This window comes from Camelina sativa, chromosome 9 (genome assembly GCF_000633955.1).
Source record: "Camelina sativa cultivar DH55 chromosome 9, Cs, whole genome shotgun sequence".
NCBI lineage: Eukaryota > Viridiplantae > Streptophyta > Magnoliopsida > Brassicales > Brassicaceae > Camelina > Camelina sativa.
In genome coordinates this window covers 14,660,676-14,674,345 of record NC_025693.1, presented here as the reverse complement: position 1 = coordinate 14,674,345, position 13,670 = coordinate 14,660,676, and the positions used below count along the sequence as shown (strand labels likewise).

General features: G+C 33.2%; 2 protein-coding genes and 1 long non-coding RNA gene across 10 annotated transcripts; 2 read left to right on the top strand and 1 right to left on the bottom strand.

The window, feature by feature from the left end:
* On the top strand, nucleotides 2,497-3,854 carry LOC104715286 (putative E3 ubiquitin-protein ligase ARI4). The gene is made up of 3 exons (XM_010432706.1): nucleotides 2,497-2,817; nucleotides 2,911-3,608; nucleotides 3,698-3,854. Exons 1-3 carry the CDS (start codon nucleotides 2,497-2,499, stop codon nucleotides 3,852-3,854), a joined length of 1,176 nt encoding a protein of 391 aa, XP_010431008.1.
* Nucleotides 4,444-7,083, top strand: LOC104711004. Its single transcript, XM_010427672.2, has 3 exons — nucleotides 4,444-5,284; nucleotides 5,707-6,476; nucleotides 6,668-7,083. The coding sequence occupies exons 1-3, from the start codon at nucleotides 4,550-4,552 to the stop codon at nucleotides 6,792-6,794; spliced, it is 1,632 nt and encodes a 543-aa protein (XP_010425974.1). The 5' UTR covers nucleotides 4,444-4,549; the 3' UTR covers nucleotides 6,795-7,083.
* On the bottom strand, nucleotides 9,434-12,294 carry LOC104711003. 8 transcript variants are annotated; one of them, XR_002033571.1, is made up of 8 exons: nucleotides 11,776-12,294; nucleotides 11,412-11,443; nucleotides 11,205-11,272; nucleotides 11,013-11,102; nucleotides 10,392-10,681; nucleotides 10,114-10,270; nucleotides 9,955-10,031; nucleotides 9,434-9,875 (listed from the first exon to the last, which is right to left on the bottom strand). It is a non-coding gene; the product is annotated as an uncharacterized LOC104711003 (long non-coding RNA). The 8 variants fall into 8 exon arrangements; XR_002033573.1 differs by having other exon boundaries at nucleotides 11,013-11,071; nucleotides 11,776-12,293; XR_755179.2 differs by lacking the exon at nucleotides 11,412-11,443 and having other exon boundaries at nucleotides 10,114-10,260; nucleotides 10,392-10,432; nucleotides 10,573-10,681; nucleotides 11,776-12,292.

Genomic DNA, 13,670 nt, shown 5'->3' with positions numbered 1-13,670 from the left:
CTAAAAGATTTGGTATAACATTTATAACCCGAACGTATATCAGTTGGGCATTTGGTACAAATTATTTCATATCTATTACAAATTATTATAAGATTTTAATACTATAGATTAGATAATATATACCTGAAAATTTATAGATTATATTTACTTATTTGGTTTATCATTGTAAGCTCGCAAGTAACCTGAAAAGCTGCGGGTTCACTGGAAAATTAAATAAATCTCGTCCTGTTTTCTTTCTCCCAAAATTTTATTTCGAATTTTAGTTGTCCAACCTTAATTAGTGATGTAAGTATGCATGCTTTGAATTAATTTTGTGCCAAATAGGTAATATAAAAATGAGTTTGGAAAAAGAAAAAAAGCATAATTTAGAGTTTTTTTTCTTAAGAACAATTCTTCTAAACATTTCAGTAATTTATATTACTGAAAATACTGTTGGATTTTAAACGGTCCAAGGAAAAAAATTCTGTCAAGAACTTTACTTTTTTTTTCCGTCAATGTCGAGAACCAAAAATTAGAAAGAGAAAGTTTCTCTGAAAGCAATTGGTGATTACGCATGCGGTTCTTCATCCTTCCTCTATCAGTCAAAGCAAGGCTCATCAGTCATCAACGTTGATCAGGTTCTTACAATTTTATTATTCTCTTGTTTTGTGTATGTTATTAAAGTTTTGAATCAAAGTGTGTTTTTAATTGTTTAGTTTTCTGTAAATTGTTTGTCCAACAAAAAAAAGAAAAAAAAAAGTTTTCTGTAAATTGTTCTCAAACTATAACTATGAGAAACTGAATGACTCAGTGACTTCAACATCTTGATTTTTATTGTTTTCGCAGAATATCATTGTCACCATCACAACTCTTATTTTCTACGATTATTGATCTAGAATACCAAGTCTAGTAAATGATTAAAATTAAATATAAACTTTTTCTTGCAAATCCGATTATGGGTTCTAGGCATAATATTAAAGTGATGCTCGATTTTGTTAAAACTATTCTGATAATAGATGATTTGAATGACCTTTCTAATACACTTTTTTTTTGCCGTCAAATATACTCTCTTACATTGGAAAGAAAGACAAAATCAGTTTCTTTTTTGTCATGTTAATAAGTTAGACAAAAAGCTAAGCAATATGGATCTAGGCAAGAGAAGCATATGCAAGCACCTGCCATTCCATAGAAATAAGAGGTTAGTAATTTAATCCTCGTAACTTCTCATTTGAAAACTAATCAGAATAGATTTGAATTAATACTAAATAAACTTAGACAAAGTAATTTTTGAAAATATAACTCCTACATGTAAACCTTGTGAACCTTATAGTTATATGTACACTGTAGATGGTATCCTTTTCAACATAGAGAATTGATTGAAAATAGCTTCCAAGTTCCAACTATGATCATGATAGCATGCATCTGCCATTGCCTCTTAAATCTGTAATCAAAGAGAAACTTGCAAATCAGAAACATAATTCTTCTCAATTATTTTCCAATCGAGTTTAATCACAAATCTCTCTAATTCTTTGACATTTTTTTCTTCACTCCATCCTAAAATTGAGAAGTTGTGAACAGACATATAGAAGATTAAAACAAAAAACATTTAAAATAAAATTTGTTTCATCTATTATGCTGTTTTTTTTAACTTAGTTTTCTTACACATAAATGATGTATTCTCACATCATCATCATCGAGTATCATCTTCAAGGTTTCTTCTAAGAAAGTTGTATATTGCCTCAAACTGGGTACAATCTTCACTTGTATATTCCAAATCATTGTTTGCAGCCATTTTTTTTGTTTTTTTTTTGGAAAAATTTGTAATTTTAGATGGTTTGCAGTATTCGAGATGAGTTACACCTTCATTACGTCTACTGTATTTATAGTTGTAGGGCATGTTTAAAAAATTATTTTCTAGTATTTAAGATTTAATCATATCGTCTATAATTATAATTGGTAAGTTGCTAAAATTTTATATATAAGAATATTTCGAAATCGTTTAGAATATGGTAATTATCCGAAATTTATGTGTAAATTGTCAAAGATGATATTTTATTAAAGGAATAATTTTTTAAAGGAAAGATATTATAATATTGTAATCTCCTAATCGTAACAATATAATTTGAATTGTTATATGTTACATTAAAGGTTGACATGCTAAATACGTGGGTAGATTTGTGGGAAGATTTGTTTAACTTTAGGAAATATACACTTTAATATCGTGCAATCATATTGTTTGGCTACAATTTTTATTTGTTCTCTTTAAGTTCATCTACACTAAAATATCAATTAATACCTGTTTGGCTCTGATTTTTTGGCTAACCGTAATCCATTTAAAATATATTTGGCATTTCATGTAATAATTTTTTAGTCTATGTTATTTATTAAAAATGCTTCCCTTTTAATAGTATAGATATCCTTTTGCGTTTAGGTTTATTATGTCAACTACTCGTCATAAAATCTAAAGAACCCTAATTCCTAAGGAAAAAAAAATCTGAAAGTATGCACAAGAGATACATGAAGAAAGAAGGCAGTCTAGCTCGAGAAGATGCCCCAAAACCCGCTGGAAAACCCTCACCGGACGACTTCAATGATGATGACTCCTACAGCCTTTACTTCAAGGGTTTGATGTGGAAGGAAACAACGGGGTTTGGGGTTGCAATTTGGGGAGAAGAGGATGATAGTCTCTTGTTTCAGATGAAGAGATCACTTGATGACTCTTTCATCACAGTTTTGGAGGCTGAGCTTATAGCATTGAAGCGAGGACTAACCGAAGCTGCGAGTTTAGGGATCAATCATATCACAATCTACTGCGATGATTATAGGGTTTTGGACTTGGTAAGTTTTTCTTGGGTGTTACGGTTCACCATGTCTTTTTTTGCTTCAATCTCGTAATTGACGTTTTCTTTTTTGCCCTTTTGAATGTTTTAGATCATGGAGCGATCCGCGCCAGAGCAAGAGAATATCGCCTTGATCATGGATGATGTGCAACGCATCAGACAACAATTGCCATCTAGCATCGCTGTTCTTGTGACTGATCAAAATCAAGTCAAGTTTGCAATGGACTCAATAAACATACGTATGCCTCCGTCTCATAAGAAGACTTGCGGTAGCTGTTTCGACGCTGATGGTATCAAAACTGAGCTGATGCTTTCCTCTGGATTATGCCGTCATCAGATCTGCGTGAATTGCATGAAAGAACATATAGAAGTGAGACTACAAGACGGAAGAAGTGTACCGAGATGTCCTCGTTATGGGTGCATATCGAACCTAGATCTTACAAGCTGTGCTCATCTTTTGACATCTAAAGTACAAAAGATGTGGGAACGAAGGATCAAACAGGACTCGGTTCCTGAATGGGACAGGTTTCACTGCCCAAATACAAGTTGCTCAGCTTGGATGTCGAGAACTAAGCTATTCGAATCTACGGAAGAAGAGGGAGTTAGGAGATGCTGCTTTAAATGCCGTAAAGCCTTTTGCATCTACTGCAAAGTCCCATGGCATAGTAACTTGTCTTGCGATGAATACAAGAGATCGGTCCCAAAGCCTAGTATAATAGTGTTGCGACAATGTAGAAGTTGCCAACACACGATTGAACTATCGGAAAAACGCCGTGACATAACTTGCAGGTACATTATCTAACATCATCTATAATCACATTCTATAGCTATTATGTTTTTCAATTAATGTAATGTTTTTTTGGTTGATGTGTGTTTAGGTGTGGCTATTCGTTTTGCTTCACATGTGGGGCTGAATGGAAACTTGGAGGTTGCTCTCATCATCGCCAATTGGATTTGATATTGATTGGCTGTTTTTGCTACGTTTTCTTAGTAATTGTTTTAGCAATTTACCTTCTGTTTATCACTAACACATAGATTATTTAGGTGTTTCGAAATGTCTATTTTCCCTTTCTTGGTTTTTTTTCTTTGTTAATTTTTTGGATTGTATTTTTTTTTTGGGTAGGAAACATTTTTGGATTTTTTATAATTATTATTAGTTTATTTTCATCCTTATTATTATTATCAATATTCGGTCTTTTTTGTACTAAATTCAACAAAAACACAAAAATCCACAGATGAAAATAAAATATAAAAAATTGATAAATTTGTCATTTTTGCTTATATTGATTTTACCATTTTATCTAAAATATCATAGATATACCATTTTTAGATTTTAAAAATATAGTTAAACTTCGATTTGAATAGTTATGTTTGGGTATAGTCGGTTCTACTTATTTTTAGAATTTAATTTTTGTTATAAAGTATGTATTTTAGCACATCAAAAATCATAAATATGGACAATTTTAAATGTTCAAAATAGTAAATTTAGAAAAAAAATTTAGCAAAAATAGCATATTCTAAAAGTTTGACTTACAAAATCAAGAATCTTTACCAAAAAAATCCAATTTTATATAGGCAAAGAAAAAAGAAAACAAAAAGTAATAAAAGAAAGAAGAAGAAAGTCACACAGGTCAAGTCTTTCTCAGAACGCTTCGTATTACCTTCTTAACCAAGGTAACCGCACTTGCTTCTTCTCTTCTCTAGTCTCTAGGTCTCTACTGAAAACCCTAATGGCGGCGAGGATTGAAGAAGAAGACGAAGTTTCGTTGATACTCGAGGAACAGAGAGAAGAAATCATGGCGGCTAAAACCCTAGATCGCGACCAAGATTTGGCTTTTAATCTCCAAATGCAAGAAGCCCTAGCCGTTTCTAGAGCAGCCCACACTTCCTCCGTCCCGGATTATTCTTCCTCCGACGAAGTCGATTTCACCGGAGGCGATGATGAAGAATTCGACTTCACTGCGCTCATCCTACAGGACATTGAAAGAGCCGAGCAGGAGAGGAGGGACCGTGAGTTTGGTGAACATGAGATGAAGAGGCTCAAGGTTGATCTCGACCGTCGGATTCATGATCAGAGGTTTGCTGAAGAGCTTATGAGTATCCCGGAAGGAGATTGGAGTAAACATGGTGATAATTACGCGAAGCCGTACGCTCTCGGTGTTGGGGCTTCTTCTTCTTCATCCTCCTCTGCGATTGGGAAAGAGATCTTTAAGGTTTATTGTAAAGGTTTGTTGAGTGAAGAGATGATTGGAGATACGAGGGTTACGGTTGGTGGTGTTGGTGTGGCGCTTTGTGATTCGAATTGTAACTTGATTTGGGAGGTGAAGAAGGTTTTGGGAGCTGACGAGTCTAAAAGCTCTGAAATTGCGGAATTGGAGGCGCTTGTTCATGGGTTGGAAGAAGCTTTGGCCTTTGAATTGGGAAGGGTTACGTTTTTCATTGACAATTTTAAGGTCTTTCAATACGTGAGTCATCTCTACTCAAAGACTTGAACTTTTTTACTAAAGATTGAATTATTGTGTTTGATTGTGACTTGTGAGCATAGTGTTTCTTGAAATTCAGAGTTTTTATTTACTCCTTTTTTAGTTGCTAAGTTTGTGTTCTACAGTGTTGTTCCCTCTTTGTTGTTTGTTTGTGGCCTGTTTTTGTTGTTGTTTGTTTGTTTGTTTGTTTGTTTGTTTGTTTGTTTGTTTGTTTGTTTGTTTGTGATACTTAGTGCGTTATGAATTCCTTATAGCTTGTTTACAATACATAACAACAACTATAGCTCTGCATTCTTGTACCTGAACATTTGGGATACAAAATTATTTTTGAGCTTCAAAGATGCAGGATTGAAATTATTAGGCTTTGATATGGATGATCATGTTTTGGCTCTGTTGTAATATAGGTGACACGTAAGGTGGAACCGAGGCAGAGCGTTGTTGCGACACTTGTAAACCAAGTGGCTCTTCTCCAAAAGAAATTCTCATATTGCCAACCATCACTTTTGACAAGAAAGAATGTTAAGTTTGTCTTCAAGCTCGCAAGAGATGCTATTGTGTCTCAAATCAAATGGCCTGAGGAAGCTAGTACTGGCAAGTTCAAGGAAACTTGTGTGATTTGTTACGAAGGTATCACTGTTGACAAGATGTTCTCAGTAGATGGTTGTTTCCACCGTTTCTGCTTTTCATGCATGAAACAGCATGTTGAAGTGAAGCTACTAGGAGGGCAAACTGCTAGTTGTCCGAGTGAAGGGTGCAAATCAGAGGTGAAGATGGAGTGCTGTGCAACATTTTTGGATCCTAAACTGGTTGATGTGATGATCCAACGCAAGAAAGAAGGCTCGATTAGTGTTACAGATAGAGTCTATTGTCCATATCCCAAGTGTTCGGAGCTGATGGCCAAATCTGAGCTCTTGGAATATACCAAACAGTATTTCGTTGATGCTGAGAAATCTAAAGCGAGAAAGTGTATGAAATGCAAGAACTTTTTCTGCACCCAGTGCAAGGTACCGTGGCACTATGACCTCAGTTGCTCTGAATTCGGCAAATCAAAGGGCTATCAGAATGCTGGGGATGGAATGCTGAAGTCTCTGGCACAGAGCAAGAGGTGGAGACAATGCATAAATTGTAACAATATGGTTGAGCTTGTTTGGGGATGCTACCATATAACCTGCAGGTATGTCATTCTTTCTTATTAGACTAATCAATTTTGTTTTCAAAAATAATTTGTATTGGCTCTAAGAAGTTGTAGCTTATATATATATATATATATATATATATATAATTAGAGAATTAGACTGCATTTTAAATTCCATGTTTGGTCATTCGTTACTATTATTGAGTCAGTGATTTTCTTGCGGATTACAGATGCGGGTATGAGTTCTGTTACACATGTGGAGCTGAATGGAAGAAGAAGAAAGCAACATGTTCGTGCCCGATCTGGGATGAGCGCAACATAATCCGTGAAAGGAATGCGATCCCCCCTAGGAGGTGACTTGGTTATCTGTTGCGTGTAAAAAGGAGGTAGCTTAATAGGGTAGGAGTAACGAGTGGTTCTGGAATCAAAAGACCAGTTATGGTTGGCTTGGGTTTCTTTTCTTTTTTTTTTTGTGGTTTTTGGAGCTGATCCCAGGCTTCGGACCTTCGGTGTTTTAGTTTCGATCTTCTATTTCCGTTTGTCTAATGCTAGGAAAAGAAATGACAGTTTTAACTTCAATGTTCAAGATCTGAGGTTAAAGTAAATCTTGTCATCTCCGGATGTAGTTGATACTTGCAGGTATTAATTAAAGTTTGTAGTTTCTCAGATGTGTTGGTTTGGTTTGATCAGATTAAAAATTTGGTTAAGTTTTGAATCAATTTTTCGGTTTGGAACTGGATCCACTCCTTTTATACCAGTTCTAAACGGCGTCGCCTACAAGGATAATGAGGTCGACAGTCTCGTAATGATTCCTCCTTCACGAGCACTTCTTTTATATGACTAGGTTTTGAACCCACGCTATGCATAGGTTTATTTGATATATTTTGGTAAAAATTATATATAATTGATGATAGTTATGAAATATTATCTTATAAAAAAATTTAAATTACTATTAAGGTCAAACTTTTATTTACGATACACCAAAATTTTAAAAAATATAAAAATCAGTTGTGCTAAAAAATCTAATCTGATCAAAAGAATCATGGATTTAACTGGACGCCCAAAAGAGGCAGATCGGATTCGAATTGGTGACCTTGCATATACTAAACCATTTTTTTACGACCAAACAAACAAAACACTTTTTGAATCATGAATTAATCTTGTTTTCTCATATTTAATTGACAGCCACCATCTATGTTTTCGTGTTTTTCCATTGTTTTCTTACTTTTCATATTCTTTCTCGTCATTTTTATTGTCAATTTTCATTATTATTTTTACTGTCTGATTCTTCGTTATACTCTTCTTCTTCCTCTTCGTAATCTGCTTTCTCACATTCTTCCACTTAATAACTTGTTAACCCATCAAACTCCAAGACCAAAATCATTGCTTATTTTCTCATAAAATTTCATGGATCAGCATAGTCACCACATGCACTCAATTATTGATATTTTCACCTTTATACTTATTCGGTTTAAGATCCACATGTATTGAAACTTCTTGAACCAAAATCTTAATACTATAAAATTGCAAATTACTTGCAAAGAAAGTAATATGAACACATGTATAGCTAATAAAAAGTGTGTTCGTCATATTAGTCTTATTTATAGTGGTTCTTAGCCAGTTCTAAAAATTTTATAGCCAATGTGGGATGTTGTGCATACACTTATTTATAAATTTTTTAATATAAAAAATTTACATAATTTTAAAAATGTTAAATATTAAGATATCTGATATTGGTTGGTCATTTTAAAAAATTTAATATAGAAAATCCTGTAAATTTTAAAAATGTTAATCAGTGACATGTCAAATCCCAATTGGTTGTTTAAAATCCTATGTGGACGCTGTAAGGAGCTTATATCTCCAACTTTTATTAGTATTGATAATTATAATATTTTAAATTTTTAAAATTTTAAAACTTGGACGTATGGTAAATCAAGCTTCATGCTCATTCATAGTTGAAAGCATATTAGTCTTATTTATAATGGTTCTCAGCCATAGTCAAAAAAGCTGATGTGAGATATTGTACATATTTCTTTTATTTCCAAAATTTAAAATTCTGGAAACTTAGAAAATGTTAATAAATGACATGTCAAATCCTGATAGGTTCTTTCAAATAATTTTTAATATAGGAAATTCTAGAAATTTAAAAAATTGTTAATTACTGAGATGGCTAATCACTATTGGTTGTTTAAAATCCTATGTGGACACCTTAAGAAGCTTATAGCTCCTAATTTTATTTAGTATAATTCATCTGAAAAATGTAGCAAAATATATTTAACTACTAGGATCGGACCTGCGCTACAGCGCGGAGGAATATTCATCTATTTAATATGATTTGTAGTAGAAATTAGAATATACATAAAATATTATAGAAAATTGCATTTGTAAAAACACACACTCATAACATATGCTTTGAAAATATACACTTATAATAATACACATTTACATTTTATATTTGACGAAACCAATCCATAAAAAAATTACATTGTGTAAAAAATAGAAAATCACAATGTTTGTACTTTTTTACGAAACAACCCGTATATATATGTAAGAAATACACACTCAGAGTGTATATTTTAACGGACCAACCCACTAAAAGATTGTATGCATTAAAATATCACTACAACAAATATGTACATTGTTAGCACGAGAGAAACGCTATAATATGTAATTCATAGCTCTTTTACAAACGCTATGTTAGGCCACTGTTATTGTAGGTACCTCACATATGATAGCGCAGAATTCGTATGCTATGATATATTATTATACCATAGCAGTACAGAAATGCTATGTTATCCCGCTTTTCAAATTTTTAAAGATAATGTTATAAGTCATTATACACGCTATGTTAGGTGATTCTACCATAACACGTTAGTTAAACGGTTTAATTCAGTTTTCGTAAGCAATATCTTTATGCTATAATATATTCTGTTATAGCAGGATTTTAGATGCGATTATAAGTGTTTTGAGAACACTGTTTTCATGTTATTTTGAAATTGATCCGGAACCTGTATTAATATTAAATCCCTAATTCACCATTTCACAATCAAACATAATACATAGTACATAACACAAAGTTTAAAATCCATAAGGAACAAGACAAGTCTGAAGATAAAAAGCAAATCCATAAGATAGATTGTAAGTCTAAAGTAGGAGTCAGTAAACCTCATGGTTAATTTAAGACATGATGATCACTTTGTCCTCTGGCTATGCAATGACTGTGCCAAGGGCATCTTCCATCATCTCGATTTCTTCTGATGGCTTCCAAACTGCTGCATCGCTTACCTTGACAATATCTACCCACACTTTAACTGCATTAGAACCCAAACGAAAGTGAACCTTTTGGTTTGGATCGTTTGTTGCCCATCGTCCTTCAGCAACAACCAGCTTCTTTCCGGTAATATCCATCAGTCTGCACTTCTTGACTTCATTGATACGCTGCAATGCCAAATAATATAAGCCAACCAACAATCATGACTTGACAAAAACAACTTCATAACATATCGAAAACATTTACCTGAGATTCCGGTGAATGCGGTAGAGTTTTCTTAGTTGGAGAGCCTGGACCTGTTGCATCCTCAATAGGACATGTTGCTGCAATGGTGCAACAGCTATCACAGCTTATCCGTACAATGGTGCAATAAGAATGATAATAGATGGGGTAAATGAAAAAAACCTTCACCATTCTGCTGTGTATTGCTTTGGTATAAACTCGGGCTTCTTTTTTTCATCAGTGGTGGCAACACCAAGAGCTTCCTTCCCAATCATGTTGCCATTAACATACCACCGGGGCATTATCATAGGCTCGATAACATCACTTGTTCTACAACATACTTACAAGAAATAGAATTCAAAGATATAAGAGAGAAACATAGAATTCAAAGATGTAAGAGAGAAACATAGAATTCAAAGATATAAGAGAGAAAAAATAGTTAAGTTCTACAAGATACTCACTAAAAGCGGCAGAAACATAGAACAACCTCGCCCAAGCCTCCCTACAAAGGGTAAGCAAAAGAAGTAAGAAGACCAGACTGCTTCTTCAAGCTTATAGAGAAGCTCTAGCAGAGGCGTGCTCCACAAATCTCTGGGATATGTTGTAACAAAATAAACATAAGAGTTTTACGTATCTTCTTACAGCTCTTCCCTTTAAACGGGACAACTACTTCTTCAAGCTTATGTTCTCCAGAATCCATCATCATCCCAAATCCAAGCTCTCAAATACGCAGAATTACAGCAGCAAAACGCTGGAACATGAAACACTTATAGTGAGACCAAATCTGAGGATATAAACCAAATTAGTATAACTTGTAATAGCCAATAAGATTTACAATCAACAGATAACCATATCATTACATATGCAGAACTTCAATTCAGGTTTACTAAACTAAAGTATTACGGAAAAAAGAAAAAAAGCAAACCTTGGGATTTATATATGTTACTTAACATCACTACAAGAGTATATATATAACGTAACATCACTACAAGAGAAAACACAATAGAAAGAAGTCATGATGCATTATGATTTACGAGGGATATGACAAGAGATGTTTTATAAATTTTTTTTTAAAAACTAACCTTCTTCTTAGACCCTTTCTTCACAAAAACCATCCAGCATCGGTGATTCATAGACATAGCTTGAAAACCAAATACTTAAATCAGGAGGTTCTAAGAATCAAACAGATTGAACCAAATTAAGTTTGAAACAAATATGCATCAATAGCTGCAGACCTAAAGGTTTAATAAGAGTATAAGGGAAATAATACTTACCTGAAAGGAGTGAATCATAAAGGGGTTTACTTGTCTCTTCTTTGCTCTTTACATCATGAAAAGGATCTCTAATAAGGAAAAAACAAGTATCAGTATGAATAATAGATGGCACCTGCGACTAAGACAAGCCTTGAACATGAAACTGAACATCAAGAACCAGTAGGAGAACAAACAACTAACAACCCACAAATAGATGCTTTATGGTACCTTCACTATTGCCCATCGCTCAATGGAAAAACCTAAAATGGGGTTAAACGTTTAGAGAAAACAACAACAGCCACAATAATATACTAACTAAACCGTTCAAAATACTAACCTGTCTATTGAGTACAAGAAAAAAGAAGCTTCTCTATGCGACAACAACAAATATAAAGGATCACAAAAGAAGAAACCCAACAAAGTTCAGCACTTTCCCCAAAATACCAAAGCAGTAACACTAGTGATAAATCAATTAACATTCAACACAAATGAACCTAAAGAGAATCACAAAAAACGCATAAACTTTGCAACATAAATGAGAATGTGTTGAGTTGTTTCAACCCAAATGAACCTAAAGAATTACAGAACTCACTCATTTTCCTGTTGTTGAGAACCGAGATAGGCTCAACTGTGGAAGAATCTTGGTTAATATCCCAGAGACGGAGGAAATCGCCGGAAGAAGTGAGTAGATCTCCGGATGAAGGACGACGGAGAGAAGAGGACTGAACATTAGCTTTGTAGGAGGATAAAGACGCTGGAACGAGAGATTCGGGAGAGGCTTCACGGTTATGGAATCAGATCGAAAGAGAGGATGTCGAGTTACGGCGGTTTCCGATCGAGATAACAGATCTGTAGTTGAGTTATCTATGGCGAATTGTGTGATCTGAATTCGATTCAATGATGGTGTCTTCTTTGCGAATATAGTGAGAGAAAGTTTCACTATCAGTATTCGTCGGAATTTTTTTTTTTTATTAACAGACGGAGAAAAACTCGATGGAGACGAGAGGCTATGGAGGAGAAGAGTCGTGGAAGGTTTTCTTTCTTTTATTTATTTTCTTTCTCCGTTCAAAGTTTTTTTTTTCCTTGGCACTCAAAACTATTTTTGATGTAAAATCTGAAAATTTTCCCTATATTTTGGCGGAACAAGTGATTTTGTCTTCCCGCTTACTGATTTTTTGTCATAACATTGTTTTAATGCTATTATAAGTAATCAAAATAAAATATTTATCTTTTATAGCAGTTCAGGAAAATAAGTTATCTTCTACTGCTATCAATGTAGCTTTTTCTTGTAGTGTATGCATTTCTAAAAAATACAGTCACAACTATATTTTGATGGACCAACCCGTAAAAAATTGCATTCATAAAAATATCAATCTTAACCCGCTCTACCGTATTATTGTGAGTTTCGCAAACCAACCTATGAATTTTGATAAAAGAGAATCCTATATTCTAAATCCTGTTGTTAGATTTGATAAACTTTTCAAAAATATGATGTTGAGAAGTAAATTTTTAAGATATTATAGATATTGTAAATCCTTATAATATAGGATTATAATACAGTAGAATTTTGAATACAAAAAATATATCAATTTATATTTTCGGATCATTTTATAATAATGTAGTGTTATAACATATATTTGGTCATTGTTTGTTGCTAAAGTAATATTACAAAGCCTATATATTATGTAATCCAAATGTGGTAATTTTTTTACTTTAAATGAGGTAGTTTTCAAATTTCAATATGAACAATAGAAAATATTATGATTAATAAGTGATTGCCATTGGAATACTGTTTTTTTTTTGTTTTGGCAAAACATGTAGAAAAATAAAAAATGTGTTTAATACATGACTTTAGTTGGTCAAAGCCAAAAAAAAGCCAAGGAAAAAAATATTAAAAATTACATAGCAAAATATAATATCAGTTGGAATTTATGCTTGCCAAGTGTTTTGATACATGTTCTATTTTTATGTATATCTCCTATTGTACATGATGTTGAGTCAAAAAAAACCCATGTGAGCTAGAATTCATGCTTGCCAATTTTTTATAAAGATATTTGATAAAGATATGATAGATTTAAATGTAATTACGATTGATTAGAATTAGATAAAGCTTGATAGTTGCCTACATTATAGGAAATATAATTATTCGGATAGTAAATATTCGATGAGTTTTTGGAATGTCTAACAACCGATGAAGATTTGTTTTCCTTAAATGTTTTCCTTAATTATTCGGATAGTAAATGTTTTTCTTTAAATTTAAGAAACCGTTTAATTTCGGGTTGTTAGACATTCAAGGTTGGTGAAATATGATTTTCAGTTTAGAATATTTCCTTGTAAACGGGTGATCCATCTCTATATTTCGGATTTTTCTCACCCGTATCCGTTTTTTCAATTTCGGATTATTTCCACTTAATTGACCTGACCCATAGTCAATTTTGTACTTCTATTTTACTTATATAGGGATAGATTCTGAATTTGGCATGGTGG